This window comes from Podarcis muralis, chromosome 18 (assembly GCF_964188315.1).
Source record: "Podarcis muralis chromosome 18, rPodMur119.hap1.1, whole genome shotgun sequence".
NCBI classification, from domain to species: Eukaryota; Metazoa; Chordata; class Lepidosauria; order Squamata; family Lacertidae; genus Podarcis; species Podarcis muralis.
The window spans coordinates 12,947,098-12,967,211 of record NC_135672.1 but is presented as its reverse complement, the minus strand read 5'-3'; the positions used below and the strand labels follow the sequence as shown (position 1 = coordinate 12,967,211).

The window sequence follows — 20,114 nt, the reverse complement described above, 5'->3', positions numbered from 1 at the left end:
TTTTCTTGAGTCAAAACGAGAGTATCTCTAAACATTTTTTTAGGGGGGTGGGGAGCAATGACAATAGGACACCAAAAAGGGGAGGCGGCGTCCAGGAGATTATTTCGAATCTTGTTTTTATTAGGTATGTTGGAGATCTGGTTGTACAACTTCAACTGGGAAAACCAAATAAATAAATTTATTTATTTAAAAAAATTATTTTAAAAAAATTATTTAAAAATAAATATTTTTAAAATTTTTTAAAAAATTTAAAAAGAGAGAGAGAGCAGGGTTCGAGTCCTGCCACTCGGCCGGCCTGAAATTCTCCTTGGGGGTGTGACCTGTTGTGGGGCTGCCCCTCTTGGCTCGACCTGCCTCGTTGTGGGGAGAAGCGCGTGGGCTGCCTTCGAGTGAAATAAATAAATTTGGGGCCCCTCGCAAGCAGAAAGCTAGCAGCACGAAAGCCCCCCTTCTCCGATTCTCCGGTTACAGAGATGGAGGCAGAAAGAGAGGCCCTGATGGAGTCGGCGTACCCCGAAGTCCAGGCCTTTTGCCAGAAACACGACTTAATGTTCGAGGTGAGGACCCCCCCTCAACCCCCCCACCCCTATCTCAGCTCAGAGCCAGCTGAACGCGCCTCTTTGAGCAGAAGGGGTGTTTCGAACACAGGACCGGGGGGGAAATCCATCCTTCTGGTGCATTTTGAAGCACATTGAGAATCCTGGGAATTATAGTTTTCCCGGGAGGGGTCTTTCCAAACCCCCCAAGTAGGCGCAGGATTCCTCCCCCTGCCTTCAACCTTGCTAACCTCCCCCTCCGCCAAATCCGGTCCAGGTCATTGATTTGAGATGGGGCGTCCGTGACGTCACAGGCACTGGCCAAGAGCCCCTCTTTCTGGAGGAGATTCGGCGCTGCCAGGAGCTCTCGGTGGGGCCCAGTTTCGTGGTGAGTGCCAGCGTCTCCTCCTTGAGGGCTCCCCGGGGGTCAAGGGGAGCTGCTATGGGGCTGGGGAGGGGGTTCTCGCAAGGATCTCTGTCCCCCCGCAGTCGGAGGCAGCGATGCATCTGAATGCCGGTCGCTGGAGAGAAGGCTCTGGGTTCGAATCCTGATGGGGGGAGTCCCATAACGGACATCTGGTCGGCCGCTGTGACTTAGATGACACCCTCTTTGGCTGCTGCAGGGCTCTTCTGAATTTCCTAGGATTCCTCAACGGAGCCTCCATGGGCAGCAGCAGTCTACCTTAAAAAAAGAGGGAGAGCAAGAATGGGAGGAGGAACCTGGACTTAGATGGGCCCCTCTTGGGCCTGATCCTGCTGCTGTTGCCACTGGGCTCTTCTGACTTTCCTAGGGTTCCTCAATGGAGCCTCCCTGGACAGGAGCAGTCTACCTTAGAAAGGCCGGAGAGCCAAAGCAGGCCGTCTCTCTCGCCTCCGGCTTGGGGGCTCGTGAGGGCAGGAGGCTGGGCTTAGACAGGACCCTCTTTGCCCCTCTCTCGCCCCACCCCAGGCTCTCCTCGGGAGCCGCTACGGCCCCTGCCCGGCCCCCGCGACCATCGGGGAGGAGGAATTCGAGGCCCTGGCGGCCCAGCTGCAACAGGAGGATCCGCAGGCGTTGCAGATGCTGACCCGGCGGTACCTGAAGGACGAGAATGCCGCCCCTCCGGTGTACGCCCTCCAACGTCCCCTGCCCCACGGCGAGGAGCAGAGTTTGGTCCCGGCCCTGCGCAGAGCGGCCTGGGAGGCGGAGAGGAAGGGGCTGATGGGCCAGTATCAGCGACTGCGCTACCACAAATCAGGTGTGTGTCTGTGTCTGGCCCGTTTCTGCAAGGAAATTCCCTTCCTCTAATTTGATGCATCGTTTTATTATCACGATTACTAATATATTTAATAATAGTCACAATCATCGATTATATACGGGGCTTTTTTTTCCAGCCGGAATTCAGTTCTGGTAGAGAGAACAAGTGAGTTCTGGCACCTCATTTTAATAATAATAATAATTTTGTAATTCCACTCGTTCTTTAATTTTATTTTGAGTTTCGCAGCACACGCACTCATAAAACTAAACACAGAACTACTAACACACAACCAAAAAGAAAACACAAAAAAAATGAAGAAATGCAAATAAAACATAGCTATGTATGGAAACTTATGCAGAACAAATAATCAGCAATATATATATACACCATATTTCGCTTCTCCTCTTCCAATCGACTTCCTCCATCCTCAACACGGTTCTCTTTTCATTTTTAGCAAGCGGTCTCCTCCTTAATCCGCGATCGCCCCCTTTCCTTTCTGTTTTCAATTTAAGCGCCAGAATACATTTTGCAAGAGTTCATCGAATCAACTACAAGTATCAATTTGAGGGCCCTGCTTTTCAGGGTATATGCTCCTTATTTCCCCCATTCTGTTTGGGCCGATTGGGCTTTTGTGATTCCAGGACCGTCCCGGGGAAACCGTGACACTTGTCGGGTACAATAATAATAAATAATAAAATTTTATTTATATCCCGCCCTCCCCAGCCGAAGCCGCTAACAACAATAAAAGTAACACAGTTTACCTAAAATCAAAATCGATTAATTGAAATGCATTCTAAAATCAATTCGGAATCAAATTAATGCCAACCGTTGGGCTAGAGTTCTGTGAGGATGCCTTCTGCCGCTCCTCCTCACACACTCACCCTCTTTTTCCAGATACGCACAGGGAAATCGAGGCACGCCTCTTGGGGCCGGAGGACGAAGGTGCCGCGGTGGTCTTCCTCCGAGAAACCGAGACCTCCCTGGACGAGGAGGGCGAGGAAGACGGCGAGGAAGAGGAGGAAGATGCCCGTCAGATGCTGGAGGAGCTGAAGGGCACCGTCGCCAGCGCCTGCCCCGGTTTGCTTAGGGTCCACCGGGCACCCCATGCTGCGGCCCCCGGCGCCCTCCGCCAGAAGCCACAGCCCAAACACCTCAAGGAGCTGTGCGACCAGTTTGTGGCCGTCGCCAACTACCAAGCGATCCGGGCCCTGCGGGCGCGGGAAGGGCGCCCTGGCGGTGGGCGGCTGCTGCAGGAACTCAGCCACCATGCCGCCCTGGCTCAGGAGCGTTGCCGCAGCCCGTGCTGGCGACCAGAGCTGGTGGACTCCCTCTGCCAACGCCTGAGGGACAGTCTGCCACGGTGCCACCCTCCCCTCGTGGTCCACGGGCCGCCCGGCTGTGGCAAGACCGTCCTGCTGTGCCACCTGCGAGGGGCGGCTTGCCAGGCCCTGGGACCTGAGGCGGTGGTGGTTTTCCGGCTGCTGGGGGCATCGCAGGACAGCTGCGGGCGCGACGCCCTCCTCGCCAGCCTCTGCCAGCAGGTTTGCCTGGCGCTGGGGCTTAGCCCGCCGGGCACCGGTGACCCTCTTCTGCGCTTCCACCATGCGCTCCTCTCAGCCTCCCGTCAGGCCTCTCAACCTCTGGTCTTGATCCTCGATGCCACAGAGAGTCTGGGCACCGCCTGGCTGCCGGCAGTCTGCCCTCCCGGAGTGCAGCTGGTCGTCTCTGCCCAGGACGAGGGTGGCAGCGCTTTCAGCGGGGACCCCTTCGTGGTGGCCCCTCTCTCCGCCGAGGAGGCTGGCAAGGCTCTGGCTGAGAGCTTGGCATCTGCAGGGCGTACCCTCCAGCCAGAACAGCGGGCACTTTTCCGGCAAAGCTTCTCCAACAGCGGACAGGCGCTGCCGCTGTCCCTCGCCCTCACTGAGGCTCGTCGGTGGGCATCGTACGCCCCGCTTTCGGCCCTGGCGGTCCCGCTCACGGCCGCAGAGGCTGCGCACCGCCTCTGCGGGCGCATGGAGGAAGCGCATGGCTCCGTGTTGGTGGCGAACGCCCTGGGCTACCTCGCTTGCACCCGGTGAGAACCTGCCTACGTGTGCTTATTTTTTGTGTGTAAATTTGATTAAGGTTTATAGGGGAACGTACAAAACTTCATATCTTTCCTCTTTCTTAAGCAAACCAAAACTTTTATATACCGTATTTTTCGCTCTGTAAGACGCACCAGACCACAAGACGCACCTAGTTTTTGGAGGAGGAAAACAAGAAAAAAAAAATCTGAATCTCAGAAGCCAGAACAGCAAGAGGGATCGCTGCGCAGCGAAAGCAGCGATCCCTCTTGCTGTTCTGGCTTCTGGGATAGCGGCACAGCCTGCATTCGCTCCATAAGATGCACACACATTTCCCCTTACTTTTTAGGAGGGAAAAAGTGAGTCTTATAGAGCAAAAAATACGGTATATTAAAAAACAAACAGCAACCCTGGGAGGTAGGCAAAGCTGGTGTTGGTTAGTTCCTCTGCCTGATTTCCTACCTTTTATTTTGTTTTTTTGTGCAGGAACGGCCTCTCCGAAGCAGAGATGAAGGATGTCCTGTCCCTGGACAATGAGGTCCTCTCTGAGGTGTACCGGTCGCACCCTCCACCGGGCAAAGGGGTCCTCCGCCTGCCGCCCTTGCTGTGGTCCCGCCTGCGCCGGGATTTGAACCCAGAGCTGGAGGAGAAGTGGTGTGACGGCTTCGTGCTGATGGCCTTCCTCCACAGGTCAGGGGCCACCCCTCTTCCTCCCCTCCTTTTTGGGGCTGCCAAGGGGTCCGGAGAGAGGGTCCCATTTTGCAAAAGGGCGAAGCCCGCAGCTTGGGAGCAGCAGGACACCTGCTTGGCATGCAGAACGTTCCAGGTGACATGCTGGGCACCTCCAGGTATGCGGAAGTAGTTTAATGGCAAATTTTGGACACAGTGGAGAGGTAGAAGATTTTGGATTATCATAAAAGATGCGGGAGAGGAAATGATTGACAACAAGGACCCACAAAGGGGAGGGGGTTGGGGGGCAGAGCTCAGAGGTGCCGGCTTCTCCCCTCGAATTGCATCTAGATATGGGGCTCGGGACGCCCCCTGAGCCCGAAACCCCGCTGCCCATCCGAAGCCCCGAGGCTTGGCCTGAGCCACCCCTCCTTCCTCTGCCCAGGGAGTTTTCGGCCGTGGTGGAGGAGCGCTACCTGTCTCGGCCGGAGGACCGCGTCCGGCGCCACCTGCTTCTGGCCGATTTCTTCCGGGGGACCTGGAGTTGGGGGGCAAAGAAGCCCGTCGTGCTGCCCTCCTCTGCCAAGCCTGTGAGCGTTGACAGGAAGGTGAAGCTCTGGGGACCCCGAAAGCGCCAGGGGGGCCGGCGAGGGGAGATGCCGGGGTGGGGGACACAGGGGGGGGGCTTTCCCTTGCTGGCCAGACGAGGGGGGGTTCATTTCATTTCATTTCATTATTTTTTATTTTTTCATTTCATTTCATTCTTTTTTATTCTTTATTTTTTAATTTCATCATTTCATTATTTTTAGTCTTTATTTTTCATTTCATTTCATAATTTAATTATTTTTTATTCTTTTAAAAAAGCCCCATCTTCGTTCCCTCTCACCCAGGTGACACCGCAGCCATTGTGGTTCTCCAGCCGTCTTCCCAACCGGAGGAAGCTGAGCGAACAGCCGTTCCACTTGCTCCACGGGGGACGGATGGAGGAGCTGCGCCGAGACGTTCTGGGTGAGCGGGAAGAGCTCCTGCGCTTCCATTGCCCCTCTTTTCCATGGGAGAAAAGTTGGAGGGGATGGAATAGGACGTCCCTATTTTCAGGGGAGAAACATTGGAGGGGATGGAATAGGACGTCCCTCTTTTCAGGGGAGAAACGTTGGAGGGGATGGAATAGGACGTCCCTCCTTTCAGGGGAGAAACGTTGGAGGGGATGGAATAGGACGTCCCTCTTTTCAGGGGAGAAACGTTGGAGGGGATGGAATAGGACGTCCCTCTTTTCAGGGGAGAAACGTTGGAGGGGATGGAATGGGACGTCCCTCTTTTCAGGGGAGAAACGTTGGAGGGGATGGAATAGGACGTCCCTCTTTTCAGGGGAGAAACGTTGGAGGGGATGGAATAGGACGTCCCTATTTTCACAGGAGAAACGTTGGAGCGGATGGAATAGGACGTCCCTCTTTTCAGGGGAGAAACGTTGGAGTAAATGTGCTTTCTCTCTTCCTCCTCCAGGGAACATGGCCTGGATCTCCTGCAGGGTTGCTTCCTCTGGCGTGCGGATCCTGGCCACGGACTTTGCCCTGTGCCTGACTCACATCTTCTGCCCGGAGCTGCGTTTGGTACGGGATTGCCTCCTCCGGCTCCTGGATCCCGGTTTGGACGATGCTGAGGGCCGTTTAGGTGGGTCTGTTGCTCTTAAAGAATCTCCACTTTCCTGACCTTCGAAGACAAATCCCTTCCTTTCGGCTAAGCCTACTCTGCAGGGCTGTTGTTGCGCAGATAAAACAGGGAGGGCGAGAACCAGGGAGCTTGACTTGAGCTCCTCAGAATAAAAGGGAGGTTGGGTGCAAATGCAATAATGAAATAAATGCTGTGTGTGTTGTTGCAGGAATTTATGTATAGGTGGGGGGGGGGGTTGCCCCTCCAGCAGATATCACGCACATGCAGTCCACTACCAAAACCAGCACAATCACTTTTGGGACTTTTGGGACTTGTCCCCACAAAACACTTCGTCGCAGTTTCTTCCTAGCTATTCAAAGGGCCTTTGCTGCATGATACCAAATGTCAGAATTCACTGATCAATGTTCCTATGTACTGGCTCACTGGGAAAACCTCAGAAATTCCTATAGACAGGTGAGCTCAGCTCCTCAGCAGCCCCTCTGCCTGAGTGGTAATCCCTGGCCTCCTGATACCTGAGGGCCAGACAGGTAGCCATTCCAGAAATAACAAACCCAGATGAAGACAAAAGGGAGTGATTCACTTGGCTGGGAAACAGGGAAATGTAAATATCTCTTTTGTTTCACTTGATGGGTGTTTGGTGGAGGGCAAGGGGAACCATGGGGCAGGGTCCAGGATGCTCAGATTCCTGCCACCAGACCTCCCCTTTCGTGATGTAATCATGATGTATGAGTGATGTAGTTTGGGGGGTGTAAGATGGGGATGAGCAGCTAATAAAAGTTTGGGTTCTTTTTTGTTCGGGGCTTCCATCTTGTTCCACCTGGTGGCAGGTGGGAGTCCTGTCTGTCTTCAATCAAGACCAAGCCTACTGGCTGCTGTTTTGCTCTGGTATTCCTGGCTGGTGTCCTTGTTTGTTGTCCAAGGGAGCCCTCAGATTTCTCCGTTAACAGGCTGCAAATGCAATAACGAAATAAACGCTGTGTGTGTGTGACCCTCCCCTGTCTCCTCGCCCCTCCAGAACCAAACGTGGTCTACACAGAGATGCTGGCGAGGTTGGAGTCGCTGGTGCCCTCGTACCCGGGCGGCCTGATCGCGGGTCTTTGCCAGCAGTGCAAGAGCTGGCTTGGATCGCGGCCCCATCCGTCCCTCGTCCCTCTCGCCGGCTTCCTTGACCCACCGGACGGGCCTCTGCAGAAGACGCTGCCAGGATTCCCCAAAGGTGGGTGTCGGGATTCGCACGGGTGACCCCCACGATATCAGGAGAGCCCTGGCGGACAGCAGCGGCTGGGTCATCTGAAACCAAAGCTCCCCAAAATTGGGTCTGTTTTGGGACTACAGCTCCCACCTTCCCTAGCTGGCAGGACCAGAGGTCAGGGATAATGGGAACTGTAGTTTGAAAATAGCCGTAGACCTGAGTTTGGGAAGCCATGGTCTAAGCCCAGCTTCCTGCTGTCCTCTGTGAATTTCACTGCCCACCCCTACCTCCAGTGGCAGAGAGTTCCGCAGGTGAACCCCCCAAAAGTCCTTCCTTTTCTCTGCCAGCCCAGACTGCTGGACCCACAGCCTGGTGGGTTAGGTGACCCATGCCAGAGCTGCCCCTCTGACCTGCCCCCACAATTTGCAGGCACCTCCGTCCTGGAAGCCAGCCCTGACCACAGGATGCTGTTGGCTGGCTCCTCGGACGGCTCCATCATCGTGTGGGACACGGAAGATTTCTCAGTGCGTCACATCCTCCTCGGCCACTCGGGTGAGGATCAGAAGGGAAGGGTGCTTTTGCCAGGCAGCCTGGTGCCAGGCCGCCTCTTGCTTGCATGGGGGGCAGAGGGCGGGCAGTGCCAGGCAGCTGTGATTAACGGCGAATTTTAATTGGGGTGCACTGAGGTCCAGCTCCGAGAGCCTTCTGGTGGTTCCCTCCCTGCGAGAAGCGAAATTGCATGAAACCAGGCAGAGGGCCTTCTTGGTGGTGGCACCCTCTCCCATCAGATGTCAAGGAAATATACAACTCTCTGACTTTTATAATAATTAATAATAATCTCCCCCCGATTCCTTGCAGCCGAAGTGAGGTGCCTGAGGGTCTTCGCCAGGGGTACCCGCGCCGTTTCGGTCGCCCAGGATCGAACCCTGCGACTCTGGAGCCTGGAGTCTGGCAGGGAGGAAGCCGTTGTGCCCGCCGTCCCTGCGGGGGATCAGGAATGGTGCCAACTCAGTGTGGACGACAAACACCAAATTGTGTACTGGGTGTCTGGCTCAGAGGTGCGTAGACTGGCATTATAACGGGACGGTTAATCCTGGACTCTCCTTAGAAAACAGGGAGACTCTGAGAGTCCGAAATATTCTGCAATTCCGTGTTGCACAATGGGAAATGCCCTGCAAGAGAGTCTCAACAGACCCTCCCTCTTTCCCGCAGGTGGAGGCCTGGCACCTGGGCACAGCGGCCCCCGCTTTCCGGATCTTAGCTGAGCCCCTGGGCGGCTGGCTGTGCGCTGCCATCTTCGTGCCGCGGCTGGTGGTGGCGTCGGTGTCGGCGGGAGGCTGCGTCCGCCTGTGGGACAGTCTCAGCGGGCAGCTCCTCTCCAGGCAGCAGCTGGGGGGGCTGCCAGAGGATGGAGCCCCCACCTGTGGCGCTTTGCTCCGGAAAATGGGCAGGATGGTGTCCGGGTTCAGCGGGGGCTCCCTCCTGATGGTGCCCGCTCTGGGGCAGGGGTTGTGGGCGGAGGGGCTGGGGCAACGCAGCCAGATTTGGGGGCAAATAAGAAAACTACAAAGAATAAAATTCTGATTACAGTGGCACTTTGGTTCTCGAACCCAGAATTTCCCTATTTTGCCGCCCTCCCAGTGGCGCTGAGCTCAGAAAGGAGGATGCGCAGGGAATCTCAATTGATTTAAAAAGGGATTCCAATTCATATATAGTGGCACCTTGGTTTCTCAAACGTATGTGAACGTTTGTTTATCTTTTGATAACAATAAAAGCAGACAGATTTGTTTTAATCTGGTATATAGGGATACATCGATGTAAATATTGATGAGTGTCCACAAAAATAGCCGTATTTCTCTTAATCTGGTATGTACTGATCCTCATTAATGTCAAAAACTACAGTGGTCCCTTGGTTCTCAAACTGAATCTGTTCCAGAAATTCTGTTCCAAAACTGAAGCGTTCCAAAACCAAGGCTTGCTTTCCCATAGAAAGGAATGCATATTGGAACCACACCCCTTTGTCTTCATCTGGGTTTGTTATTTCTGGAATGGCTACCTGTCTGGCACTCAGGTATCAGGAGGCCAGGGATTATCCCTCAGGCAGAGGGGCTGCTGAGGAGCTGAGCTCACCTGTCTATAGGAATTTCTGGTTTTCCCAGTGAGCCAGTACAGAGATCCATTGATCAGTGAATTCTTACATTTGGTATCGTGCAGCAGAGGCCCTTGGAATAGATAGGAAGAAACTGCGATGAAGTGTTTTGTGGGGACAAATCACAAAAGTGTGCTGATTTTGGTAGTGGGCTGCATGGGCATGATATCTGCTGGAGGGGCACCCTGCCAACCTATGCATAAATTCCTGCAACGCTCCCCACAGGTCTCCTCGGAGGGAAATAGCCTCCTCGAGAAGCTCCCAGAGAAGATCTGCTTCGTGGCGCTTTCGGGAGACGAGTCTCTTCTCGCCGCAGGTTTGTCTCCTTGAGATCCTGCCTCCCCAGGCAGCGGGACGTTTTCCGGGATATAGGGGCAGGACCCCAATGTTTGGTGCACCTTCAAATTCACACAACACTTCCCAATCCTTGCTTTCCCGAAGAAACGGACTGCAAGATTCACCCTTTTCCGAATCTTGCTTTGCGGTGCGCCCCTCGCGCGCAAAGGCACGGATTGAGGTGGAGTGTGCGTAAAAACGCAGATAACACCCCAAAAGGTGTTCTGCCGGGAGGGGGAACGACCTTGAAAAAATGAGGCAAAATGAAAGACGAATGAGGGGGAATTCGTGTTAAAGTAGTGACGAATTTTCAGGGCGACTCGCCATGAAAAAGTGCAAATTGTCCATCAAATAAAATTTTATTTGATGGACATGATGTTGTATAAATTTTTGGTTCTTTCCCCCCCTCATTTCTTTTTTCCTTTTCTTTGTCTTTTCAATTTTTTTCTTGATTTTACGTCGTGATGATCTTTTCTTTTTGTATTTAACTTTATTATACTGACCTTTGTTGTATGTTTGTATTTTAAACCAATAAAGTTTTATTTAAAAAGGGGGGGGAGAAAAAGTGGAAATTAATGTGGAAATAACTGAGTGCTGGGACCTTATTCTTGTCGGTCGCTCACAGAGCAAGAGCAGGGACTGGGTAATGTTAGGAACCACCTGCCTGTGAGGAGCCTTTTGCACGTGCTCAGAAGCACTCTTGTCCCTTCTGGCGCTTCCTCCATGACCAGAGCCTTGCTTCCCAACGGAGGCCGAAACCTCGTTTAAACGAAGCTCTGGCTTGCCTTCCAGGCTTTGGGCGCCGCGTGCGAATCTTCCGGCCCGACCCGACAGGCTTCCACCAAGTCCTGAACTCCGATTTGCTGCACGGTGAGGAAGTCTGTGCCGCTGCCATCGCTGCCGACAACACCACCGTCTTCACGAGCTCTCGGAGCGAGTGCGTCTGGGTAAGGCGCCCCTTCTCTGGAGGTTTTTAAGCAGAGGTTGGATGGCCGCATGTCAGGGATGCTTTAGCCAGGGGGGTTGGGCTAGATGACCGCTGGGGGACCCTTTCCAACTCCACAATTCTTTCCCCCCTCTTCTCCCCAGGTGTGGCGTCTGGGCCAGGAGGGCTGGCTGAGGGATGTCTGGGGGGACGAAGGACCACCCGCCACTCACCTGACCCTCTGCGGCTCCCTGCTGGTGTCCGCCTCTCCCCACGCACCTTACCTTCGTGTCTGGGACCCCGGCGACGACCCCGGGCGCAAACCCTTGCCGCCTTGCATGGCCGGTGCGAAGTGCGTGGGGCTCTCCGGCGGCGGAAAATACTTCTGCTTCCCCCAGTCCCTCGAGAGCTGCGAGCTGGTCCTTTGGGACGTGGAGGAAGGCGAGTTTATTTATTTCGTATGTGATTTTTATCAGTGTCTTTTTTGACACAGTATTTCCAGCATTCCAGTAACAAACAAATACCGTATTTTTTGCTCTATAAGACTCACTTTTCCCCTCTTAAAAAGTAAGGGGAAATGTGTGTGCGTCTTATGGAGCGAATGCAGGCTGCGCAGCTATCCCAGAAGCCAGAACAGCAAGAGGGATTGCAGCTTTCACTGCGCAGCGATCCCTCTTGCTGTTCTGGCATCTGAGAGTCAGAATATTTTCTTTCTTGTTTTCCTCCTCCAAAAACTAGGTGCGTCTTGTGGTCTGGTGCGTCTTATAGAGCGAAAAATACGGTATACTGTATGCCGAAATGGCAGAATTGACTTTGAAATTAAGAGAAAGAGATGACAATGAATGTAAAGAAGAATGGAAGGACTTTGTTGTATATACACAGAAGCAAGGTACACTGGTTAATACATTAGCAGGATTTTGAAAAATACTTGTAAAGACATTATGACTGGAAAAGAAGTAAGCTTAATTTAAAATGGACATACGGTATGATGATAAACAAAGGAACCGGAGAAGGGAATAGGGGGAAGTCAACTCTATTTTTTTCTATGTTCGAATATATATTGCTGTTTTTATTTTTTTGTTGTTTTTAGAAAATTAATGCAGCGGATGCTCGGGTTGTGAACATGATCCGTGCGGGATGCACGCTCGCAACCTGCAGCTGTGGATCTGCACACATGCGGGTTGCGATTCGGTGCTTCTGCACATGCGCAAAGCGCGATTGCCAAAACCCGGAAGTAACCCGTTCGGGTACTTCTGGCTTTTGGCGGGTCCGTAACCCGAAAAAACGCAACCTGAAGTGTCTGTAACCGGAGGTATGACTGTAAAAGAATATTTTTGAAATAAAAAAACCCCACCTGTGCCCCCGCAGGAGAGGAGCGCGAGACATTGGACACCTCGGCCGCCGTGCGGTGCCTGGAAGTGGCCCCCCAGAGGAAGCTGGCCTTTGTGGGGCTGGCGTCCGGGACGGTGCTGGTCTTCCCCTTGGACTCGCCGCAGGACGTCGGGTGCATCCCTCCGGCAGAGAACCGGAAGCCCGTCTGCGCCCTGGCCTTGGCACGGAGCGAGGAGCAAGTGGCCGTGGCTTGCGAGGACCTGGTGCAGGTCTTGGACGTGGGCTGGGGGGATCCAGGGCCCCTGATCGACCGGCCGGCCTTCTCCTTCTACACCCAGATCCCGGGCGCCGACATCTCCTGCGTGGCCCTGCTGGGCGGGTACCGGGTGCTCTACGGCATGACCGACGGGCAGCTGTTCCTCTACCACTGCCCCCAGGGCCAGGTGTTTGCTCTGGAAGCCCATGGAAGCAGTGGCGTCACCTGCTTGCAGACCAGCCACGGGGAGGCCTGGGCGCTCAGCGGGGCGGCCGACTCTCTGCAGTGCCTCTGGGACGTGGATCGGTGCCGCTGGGAACATCGGATGTCTTTCCAAAAGGTGTGTCTCCCCTCCGGATCCCGCCCTGCACCGTCCCAAGAATGTTGTTGTTGTTTAGTCATTCAGTCGTGTCCGCCTCTTCGTGACCCCCTGGACCAGAGCACACCAGGCACTTCTGTCTTCCACTGCCTCCCACAGTTTGGTCAGACTCATGCTGGTAGCTTCGAGAACACTGTCCCACCATCTCGTCCTCTGCCATCCCATTCTCCTTGTGCCCTCCATCTTTCCCAACATCAGGGTCTTTTCCAGGGAGTCTTCTCTTCTCAGGAGGTGGCCAAAGTCTTGGAGCCTCAGCTTCAGGATCTGTGTGCAATTGGTATATTGGGTTGACGTGACCCCCGCTAATTGCGATTAGCTATTTATGGCTGCCCGGCACACTTCCCTGCCAGACTCTGCTCCATCTCCCGCAGCTCTTCAGTCACGCCTCAGCAGAGAAAAAACACAGCGGTGAAAAACTGTCACGGCCTTTGACAAACACACACAGAGTCCAGGTTTGTCCATTTTCAGTTCTTTATTCCGACATTCCCCAGGGATCTCCTGGGCTCACCGCAGCCATTAGGAAAACCTGCGACTTTCCCCCTCAAAGACCAGAGAGGAAGAGATCGAAACTCCTCCCAGCTCCTCCCAGCTTCTAAAAGCTGATGTCAGAATGTTGAGGCATCATGGGAACTTCTTAACCTGTTAAGTTCCAAACCTCACACCCCCTCTTGTCGAAACCATTCTGACAAGACCCTTTTGAGTTCAACACCTTGCCCTTTGCCTTGTGCCACTTCCCGGCATCTATCCCAGGCACCTGTTGAACCCCTTCAACATTCCCAGAATCACACTGTGCGACACTTTTCCACGCACCTGTGACCTGATACCCTACTGACCCATTAGGGCCAGCAGTTGTGTCTTTTCCGTCAGACTCTTCCCCCTCTGACTTGACAACCCTTCCGTGAGCTTTCTCCATTACGTTTACCGGAGATGAAGCCTCACACCTGGACACTCCTTTCACAACCCTTGGAGATGCCCAAACCTGCCCTGAACCCTGACCCTGGACATGGTCCCCATCACCGGGTTTTGAACCCTGATTCTGGACCTGATCCCCATCACCGGATTCAGCCACAGCCTCCCTTCTCCCTTGAGAAGACTTTGCACCCGTCACCTGGTGACGTATTACCTTTTCCTTGAAAAACTCCTCCAGAGCAGACCCAGTAAACTGTGACCCTCGGTCGCTCTTGAACCCTTGCACCTTGGTGGAAAACCTTAGTTCCACCTCCGCAACCCAATCCTTGATCAGTTGCGCCGCCTCCCCCTGTGATTTGAGAGAGAGACACCAGCCAACCTGGCTGTGGCCATCTGTCAGCGATGGCACATACCTGGCCCCACCCAGACTCTCACACCTCATGGGTCCTGACAGATCTGTGTGTGAACAAGCTCAAAGGGCTTCTTTGGCTACCCTCCCAAACCCGGGAAAACCAAGTACCTTTGCACCTTTGCATGCCCTGCACCCTAGGGACCTCCCACATTTCCGGAGTTTACACCCTTTGTGCACCTGTGCAACTTTTGCACATCTTTGGGAACCTTAGCACACTGCGCCTGTGCTTTTCCAGCATTCCCACCACCCTCCAGAGGTGTCTCCAGAACAAAGAAATTGTTCTCGCTCTTCGCCATGTTGACCCGTTGTCGCCCCCCTCTGAAAATGGAACAGATGTCATTTTCAAAGCATTTTTGAACCCCTGCGTCATTAGAGCAGATACAGATAAAAGACAACAATTCAGTCCCGGCACAACGTAGACCTCTTGCTCCTCCTGTAAAGTAGAGAAAAACACGTTAGCCACAGCAGAAACCGACTTTTTCATTCCGTCTGCTAACATAACAATTGTTCCTGTTGAAACAGCCCTGCAGTTCCGCATTTTGCCTGCAGGCTTGCCTATCAGGTGCTGCCTGATAGTAGAATCCAAAACACCCAGCGTGTCACCGTGTCCTGGCTGGAGTTGTTCTTCACAGTTGCCATAGAAGCAGTGATAAGAAAAACAACCCTCCCCAGCGTCTGAGACACGTCCTTCCCTTGCGTTCCCATGCTGGCCTCCTCTCCCAGACTGACTCCCATGAGAACTCAGCTGGTTGACCTTGGGACCTTCCTGCCCAGCTGTCTCCGCTCTCCATGGGCACACGTAGCAAGCGTCCCGTCAAATTGCACACGTAGCAACGACGAACTCCAGTGGAAAAACACTGCCTTGGGCTCCACCCAGCTGGCCTCCTTCTCCTTCTTCCGGAAAAGCACTCCTTGCCAGCTCCGCCCACTCTGAACCTCCACTTCATTCCAGCACGTACAGTGGAAAACTGTTTAAACGTGCCTTTGGAAACCTTCGCCCCCCCCCCGACCTGCTCAGCAGCACTCCTTGTGGCTAAAGCATCAGGGACAGGGGCTCCAGCCATCTTTAGGCTTTTGTATTCCTTCTCCAGGGCTCTGGCCTTTTGCTGAAGCTTCACAGCAAACGCAGCACATTCCCAGACAGCCCTTTTAGACTCTGCAAACCTGGCAGCAACAGCAGCAGTGGCAATAGTCCCTTCGCCCCCCCCTCTGGGGCCCGCAGCCCTTCCCAGCTGTGTACCGGCTCTCATGAAGGTGGTCAGCGCCATCTTGCCTTTCTGTTCTGAAGCAGCCATCTCCCGGCCCTTGCCTCCAGCCTCACAAGCTCCCTGGAGCTCCCTGGAGCACTAGCCAAGTGGCCTCTGGCTTCCTGGCACCCAGAACAGTAGACTTCAGATCAGCAGCCAGGTTGCCCAACTTCTTAAAGTGAGCATGGAATGTCCTCCAAGACCTGGCAGCCTGCCATCCTCTTCCGTTCTCCCAAGGGGCCCCAAGCTGTACTTACAGTCAGTTCCAGCTTCTCAGGCTCTCCCTTCTTCGTGGAGAAACGATTCCTTGCTGCTCTCTTAGCTCCGCAGCTCTCCTTGCCTCTTAACACCAGGCAAAAACACTCCGCCAAACTTCAAACGCATTCCGGCAGCTCCAGTGACAGTTTTACAAGCGGTAATTAAGTACCCATAACCTGTGCAATTGGTATATTGGGTTGACGTGACCCCCGCTAATTGCGATTAGCTATTTATGGCTGCCCGGCACACTTCCCTGCCAGACTCTGCTCCGTCTCCCGCAGCTCTTCAGTCACGCCTCAGCAGAGAAAAAACACAGCGGTGAAAAACTGTCACGGCCTTTGACAAACACACACAGAGTCCAGGTTTGTCCATTTTCAGTTCTTTATTCCGACATTCCCCAGGGATCTCCTGGGCTCACCGCAGCCATTAGGAAAACCTGCGACTTTCCCCCTCAAAGACCAGAGAGGAAGAGATCGAAACTCCTCCCAGCTCCTCCCAGCTTCTAAAAGCTGACGTCAGAATGTTGAGGCATCATGGGAACTTCTTAACCTGTTAAGTTCCAAACCTCACAATCTGTCCTTCCAGTGAGCACTCAGGGCTGATTTCCCTAAGAATGGAGAGGTTGGATCTTCTTGCAGTCCATGGGACTCTCCAGAGTCTCCTCCAGCACCAGAATTCAAAAGCATCCATTCTTCGGCGATCAGCCAGCTCTCACTTCCCAAGAATGGCCATCGCCTAATCAGGGGTCAGCAACCTTTTTCAGCAGGCGGACACTCCACTGTCCCTCAGACCTTGTGGGGAGCCAGACTATATTTTTATTTTGGAGAGAGAAAATGCACGAATTCCTATGCCCCACAAATAAACCGGAGAGGCATTTGAAATAAAAGCACACATTCTACTCTCTCTCAAAACGCCTTTGCCATGTCTGTTCTTCGTTCCCAGGAAGATTCCTTCTCGCAAGGCGTGCTCTGTGCCTGCTTCTCGACGGATGACCGGCTGCTCTTCACGGCCTCCCTCGATCAGTGTGTGACGGTGTGGGACGTCTCGTGTGGTGAGCGAGCCCCCCGGCCATCTTTGAACTGCTTGTGACGGTGGCTTCCCCCGTTGAGTCTCCAGCTATCTTTGGACTACGATAGCCAGCAGGACCAGTGGTTGGGGATACAGTGGACGCCCGGGTTGTGAACATGATCCGTGCAGGATGCACACCCGCAACTCGCAGCGCCGCATCTGCGCATGCGCGGGTTGTGATTTGGCATGTCTGCACATGTGCAAAGCGCTATTTAGTGTTTCTGCGCATGTGTGAGCGCCGAAACCTGGAAGTAACCCATTCCAGTACTTCCGGGTTTCAGTGCGAAAACACACAACCTGAAGCTTCTGTAAGCTGCGGTATGACTGTATTATTATTATTATTATTATTATTATTATTATTATTATTAATTGAATTTATATACCGTCCTATACCAGGGACACGGGTGGCGCTGTGGGTTAAACCACAGAGCCTAGGGCTTGCCGATCAGAAGGTCGGCGGTTCGAATCCCCGCGACGGAGTGATCTCCCATTGCTCGGTCCCTGCTCCTGCCAAACTAGCAGTTCAAAAGCACGTCAAAGTGCAAGTAGATAAATAGGCAGGGAAGGTAAACGGCGTTTCCATGCGCTGCTCGGTTCGCCAGAAGCGGCTTAGTCCTGCTGGCCACATGACCCGGAAGCTGCACGCCGGCTCCCTCGGCCAGTAAAGCGAGATGAGCGCTGCAACCCCAGAGTTGGCCACGACTGGACCTAATGGTCACGGGTCCCTTTACCTTTACCATTACCTATACCCAGGGGTCTCAAGGCGGTTCACAGAATAAATGAATGGGAATTGTGGGGTGATGGGAATTGTGGTCCGGAAACGGCCAGGGACCCGAGTTCGAGAAACCCTAGGTAGGCAATACTGAGCTAACTTGAGATGAGGCAGACTTCCTATGCACAGGGGACATTTCACACTATGTTTTTTTTTTTGCACCACTAGGGGCCCTGTTGGCCGTCCAGCTTGTGCACGCGAGGGTGACCAGGATCGTGCCGACGCCGGACGGCTTTGTGGCGGCGACAAGACTCGGCTACCTCATCCGGGAGAGGTTCCTCCACCCGCCGTCCACCAGCTCTCGCTACGACCCACTGGGCGGCATCAGAGCCACGTGCAGAGTGACGTCTCGGAGGACCGGCGGAGAGGAGGACGAGGATGTCGCCAGCGGGCAGCTGGCACGCCGGGGGGACCACGCAACCCAGGCCGGGCACAGCCACCTCAACAACAAGCTTTCGCAGATTTGCAGGATTGGGTAAGGGGCAGGGCTAGATTATCACAGGAGACCAACTCTGGCCCCATTGCACTGGTCGCTGGTTCATTTCTGGGCCCAGGAAACCAAAATGCTTGCTTACAAAGCCATTGTACTTCCAACCTTACTGTTCGCTTGTGAAACATGGACCACTTATAAAGGCCATCTCCAATTGCTTGAATGATTCCATCACAGGGGTATCCACAAAATTTTACACATCACCTGGGAAGACAGGCGAACTAATACCAGTGTACTGGAAGAAGCAAAGATCTCCAGTGTCGAAGCAACATCAACTTTGTTGGACTGGTCATGTTGTGCGGATGCCTGATGATCGTCTTCCAAAGCAACTACTCTATTCCGAACTTAAAAACGGAAAGCGTAATGCTGGTGGTCAACAAAATAGGTTCAAAGACTCTCTCAAGGCAAATCTTTAAAAATGTAGTATAAACACCGACAACTGGGAAACACTGGCCTGCGAGCGCTCCAGTTGGAGAACAGCCTTTAGCAAAGGTGTCCTGGGCTTTGGAGACACTCAAACTCAGGACGCAAGGGAGAAATGTGCTAAGAGGAAGGCATGCTTGGCAAACCCTCACTGGGTTGACTTCCTTCCCCCTCTTTCTGCGGTTCCTTAAATTTATTTTTAATATCTTCTGCATTTCCAAATTAACTTAATTTGCTCGTTTACTCATCTACCTTAAATATATACTCTTATGAAACTGCAGGTTATTACAATAATCCTGCCAATGTTCTTATCTGTTTACAATTTATCTGTAAATATTCAATAAACAATTTCCATTCTTTTATAAAAAGTTTGTTAACTTATTCTTCTTATTCCTCCGGTACGTTTCGCCATTTCTGGGTATTCAGTACGTTATTGTATCCATTCTTCCTTTATTGGGACTTCTGCCTCTTTCCATTTTGGGGCCAGTAACATTCTTCCCGCGGTAGTCACATACATGAATAAATTTCTACACAAGTTAGGTAGTTCTGTTCTTATAATTCTCAAAATAATTTCCCTACCTCTGACACCCCTCTACCCTCTTCATAGCTCTATGGCCCCTCTACCCCTTTCCTAGCTCTGAGACCCCTCTACCCTCTTCATAGCTCTGTGGCCACTCTGCCCCATTTCTGCCTCCGAGACCCCTCTACCCTCTTCATAGCTCTGTGGCCCCTCTACCCCATTCCTGAGACCCCTCTGCCCTTTTCATAGCTCTGTGGCTCCTCTACCCCCTAAGACCCCTCTACCCTTTCCCTAGCTCTGAGGTCCCTCTACCCCATTCCTACCTCTGAGGCCCCTCTACCCTTTTCATAGCTCTGTGGCCCCTCAACTCCTTTCCTACCTCTCAGGACCCTCTATAATTTTCATAGCTCTGTGGCTCATCTACCCCCTAGGACCCCTCTACCCTTTTCATAGCTCTGAGGCCCCTCTACTCCTTTTCTACCTCTGAGACCGCTCTACCCTTTTCATAGCTCTGTGGCTCCTCTACCCTAGTCTACCCCTGTGACACCTCTACACTTTTCCTAGCTCTGAGGCCCCTCTACCCCCATTCTACCTCTGAGACCCCTCTACGCTTTTCCTAGCTCTGTGGCCCCCTCTACCCCCTAGTCTACCTCTGAGACCCCTCTACACTTTTCATCGCTCTGTGGCCCCTCTATGATCCTACCTCTGAGACCCCTCTACCCTTTTCATAGCTCTGTGGCCCCTCTACGTTCCTACCTCTGAGTCCCCTCTACCCTTTTCCTAGCTCTGTGGCCCCCACTTCCCCCAATTCTACCTCTGAGACCCCTCTACGCTTTTCATTGCTCTATGGCTCCCACGTCCCTCAATTCTACCTCTGAGACCCCTCTATCCTTTTCCTAGCTCTATGGCCCCCACTTCCCCCAATTCTACCTCTGAGACCCCTCTACACTTTTCATGGCTCTATGGCCCCCACATCCCTCAATTCTACCTCTGAGACCACTCTACGCTTTTCATTGCTCTGTGGCCCCCACTTCCCCCAATTCTACCTCTGAGACCCCTCTATACTTTTCATAGCTCTATTGCCCCCACTTCCCTCAATTCTACCTCTGAGACCCCTCTACCCTTTTCCTAGCTCTGTGGCCCCCACTTCCCCCAATTCTACCTCTGAGACCCCTCTATCCTTTTCATAGCTCTATGGCCCCCCACGTCCCTCAATTCTACCTCTTAGACCCCTCTACCCTTTTCCTAGCTCTATGGCCCCCACTTCCC

General features: G+C 53.2%; 1 protein-coding gene across 1 annotated transcript; it reads left to right on the top strand.

Annotated features, from left to right (window-relative positions):
* The first annotated feature begins 473 nt into the window (after positions 1 to 473).
* Positions 474 to 18,687, top strand: NWD1 (NACHT and WD repeat domain containing 1). The gene is made up of 18 exons (XM_077922051.1): positions 474 to 557; positions 814 to 924; positions 1,486 to 1,774; positions 2,669 to 3,848; positions 4,324 to 4,527; positions 4,952 to 5,114; positions 5,397 to 5,514; positions 6,010 to 6,177; positions 7,193 to 7,393; positions 7,799 to 7,921; positions 8,228 to 8,427; positions 8,582 to 8,857; positions 9,612 to 9,834; positions 10,647 to 10,801; positions 10,944 to 11,220; positions 12,148 to 12,707; positions 16,515 to 16,623; positions 17,581 to 18,687. The coding sequence occupies exons 1-18, from the start codon at positions 474 to 476 to the stop codon at positions 17,889 to 17,891; spliced, it is 4,752 nt and encodes a 1,583-aa protein (XP_077778177.1). The 3' UTR covers positions 17,892 to 18,687.
* The last annotated feature ends 1,427 nt before the right edge of the window (positions 18,688 to 20,114 follow it).

What these genes read in the sequence shown, in the direction of transcription:
- NWD1 (XM_077922051.1), top strand. Translation starts at nt 474, where the DNA reads ATGGAGGCAGAAAGAGAGGCCCTGATGGAGTCGGCGTACCCCGAAGTC. An exon ending in CGGTGGGGCCCAGTTTCGTG is followed by an intron (nt 925 to 1,485) that starts GTGAGTGCCAGC and finishes GCCCCACCCCAG; the next exon opens with GCTCTCCTCGGGAGCCGCTA. An exon ending in CTGTGAGCGTTGACAGGAAG is followed by an intron (nt 5,115 to 5,396) that starts GTGAAGCTCTGG and finishes CCTCTCACCCAG; the next exon opens with GTGACACCGCAGCCATTGTG.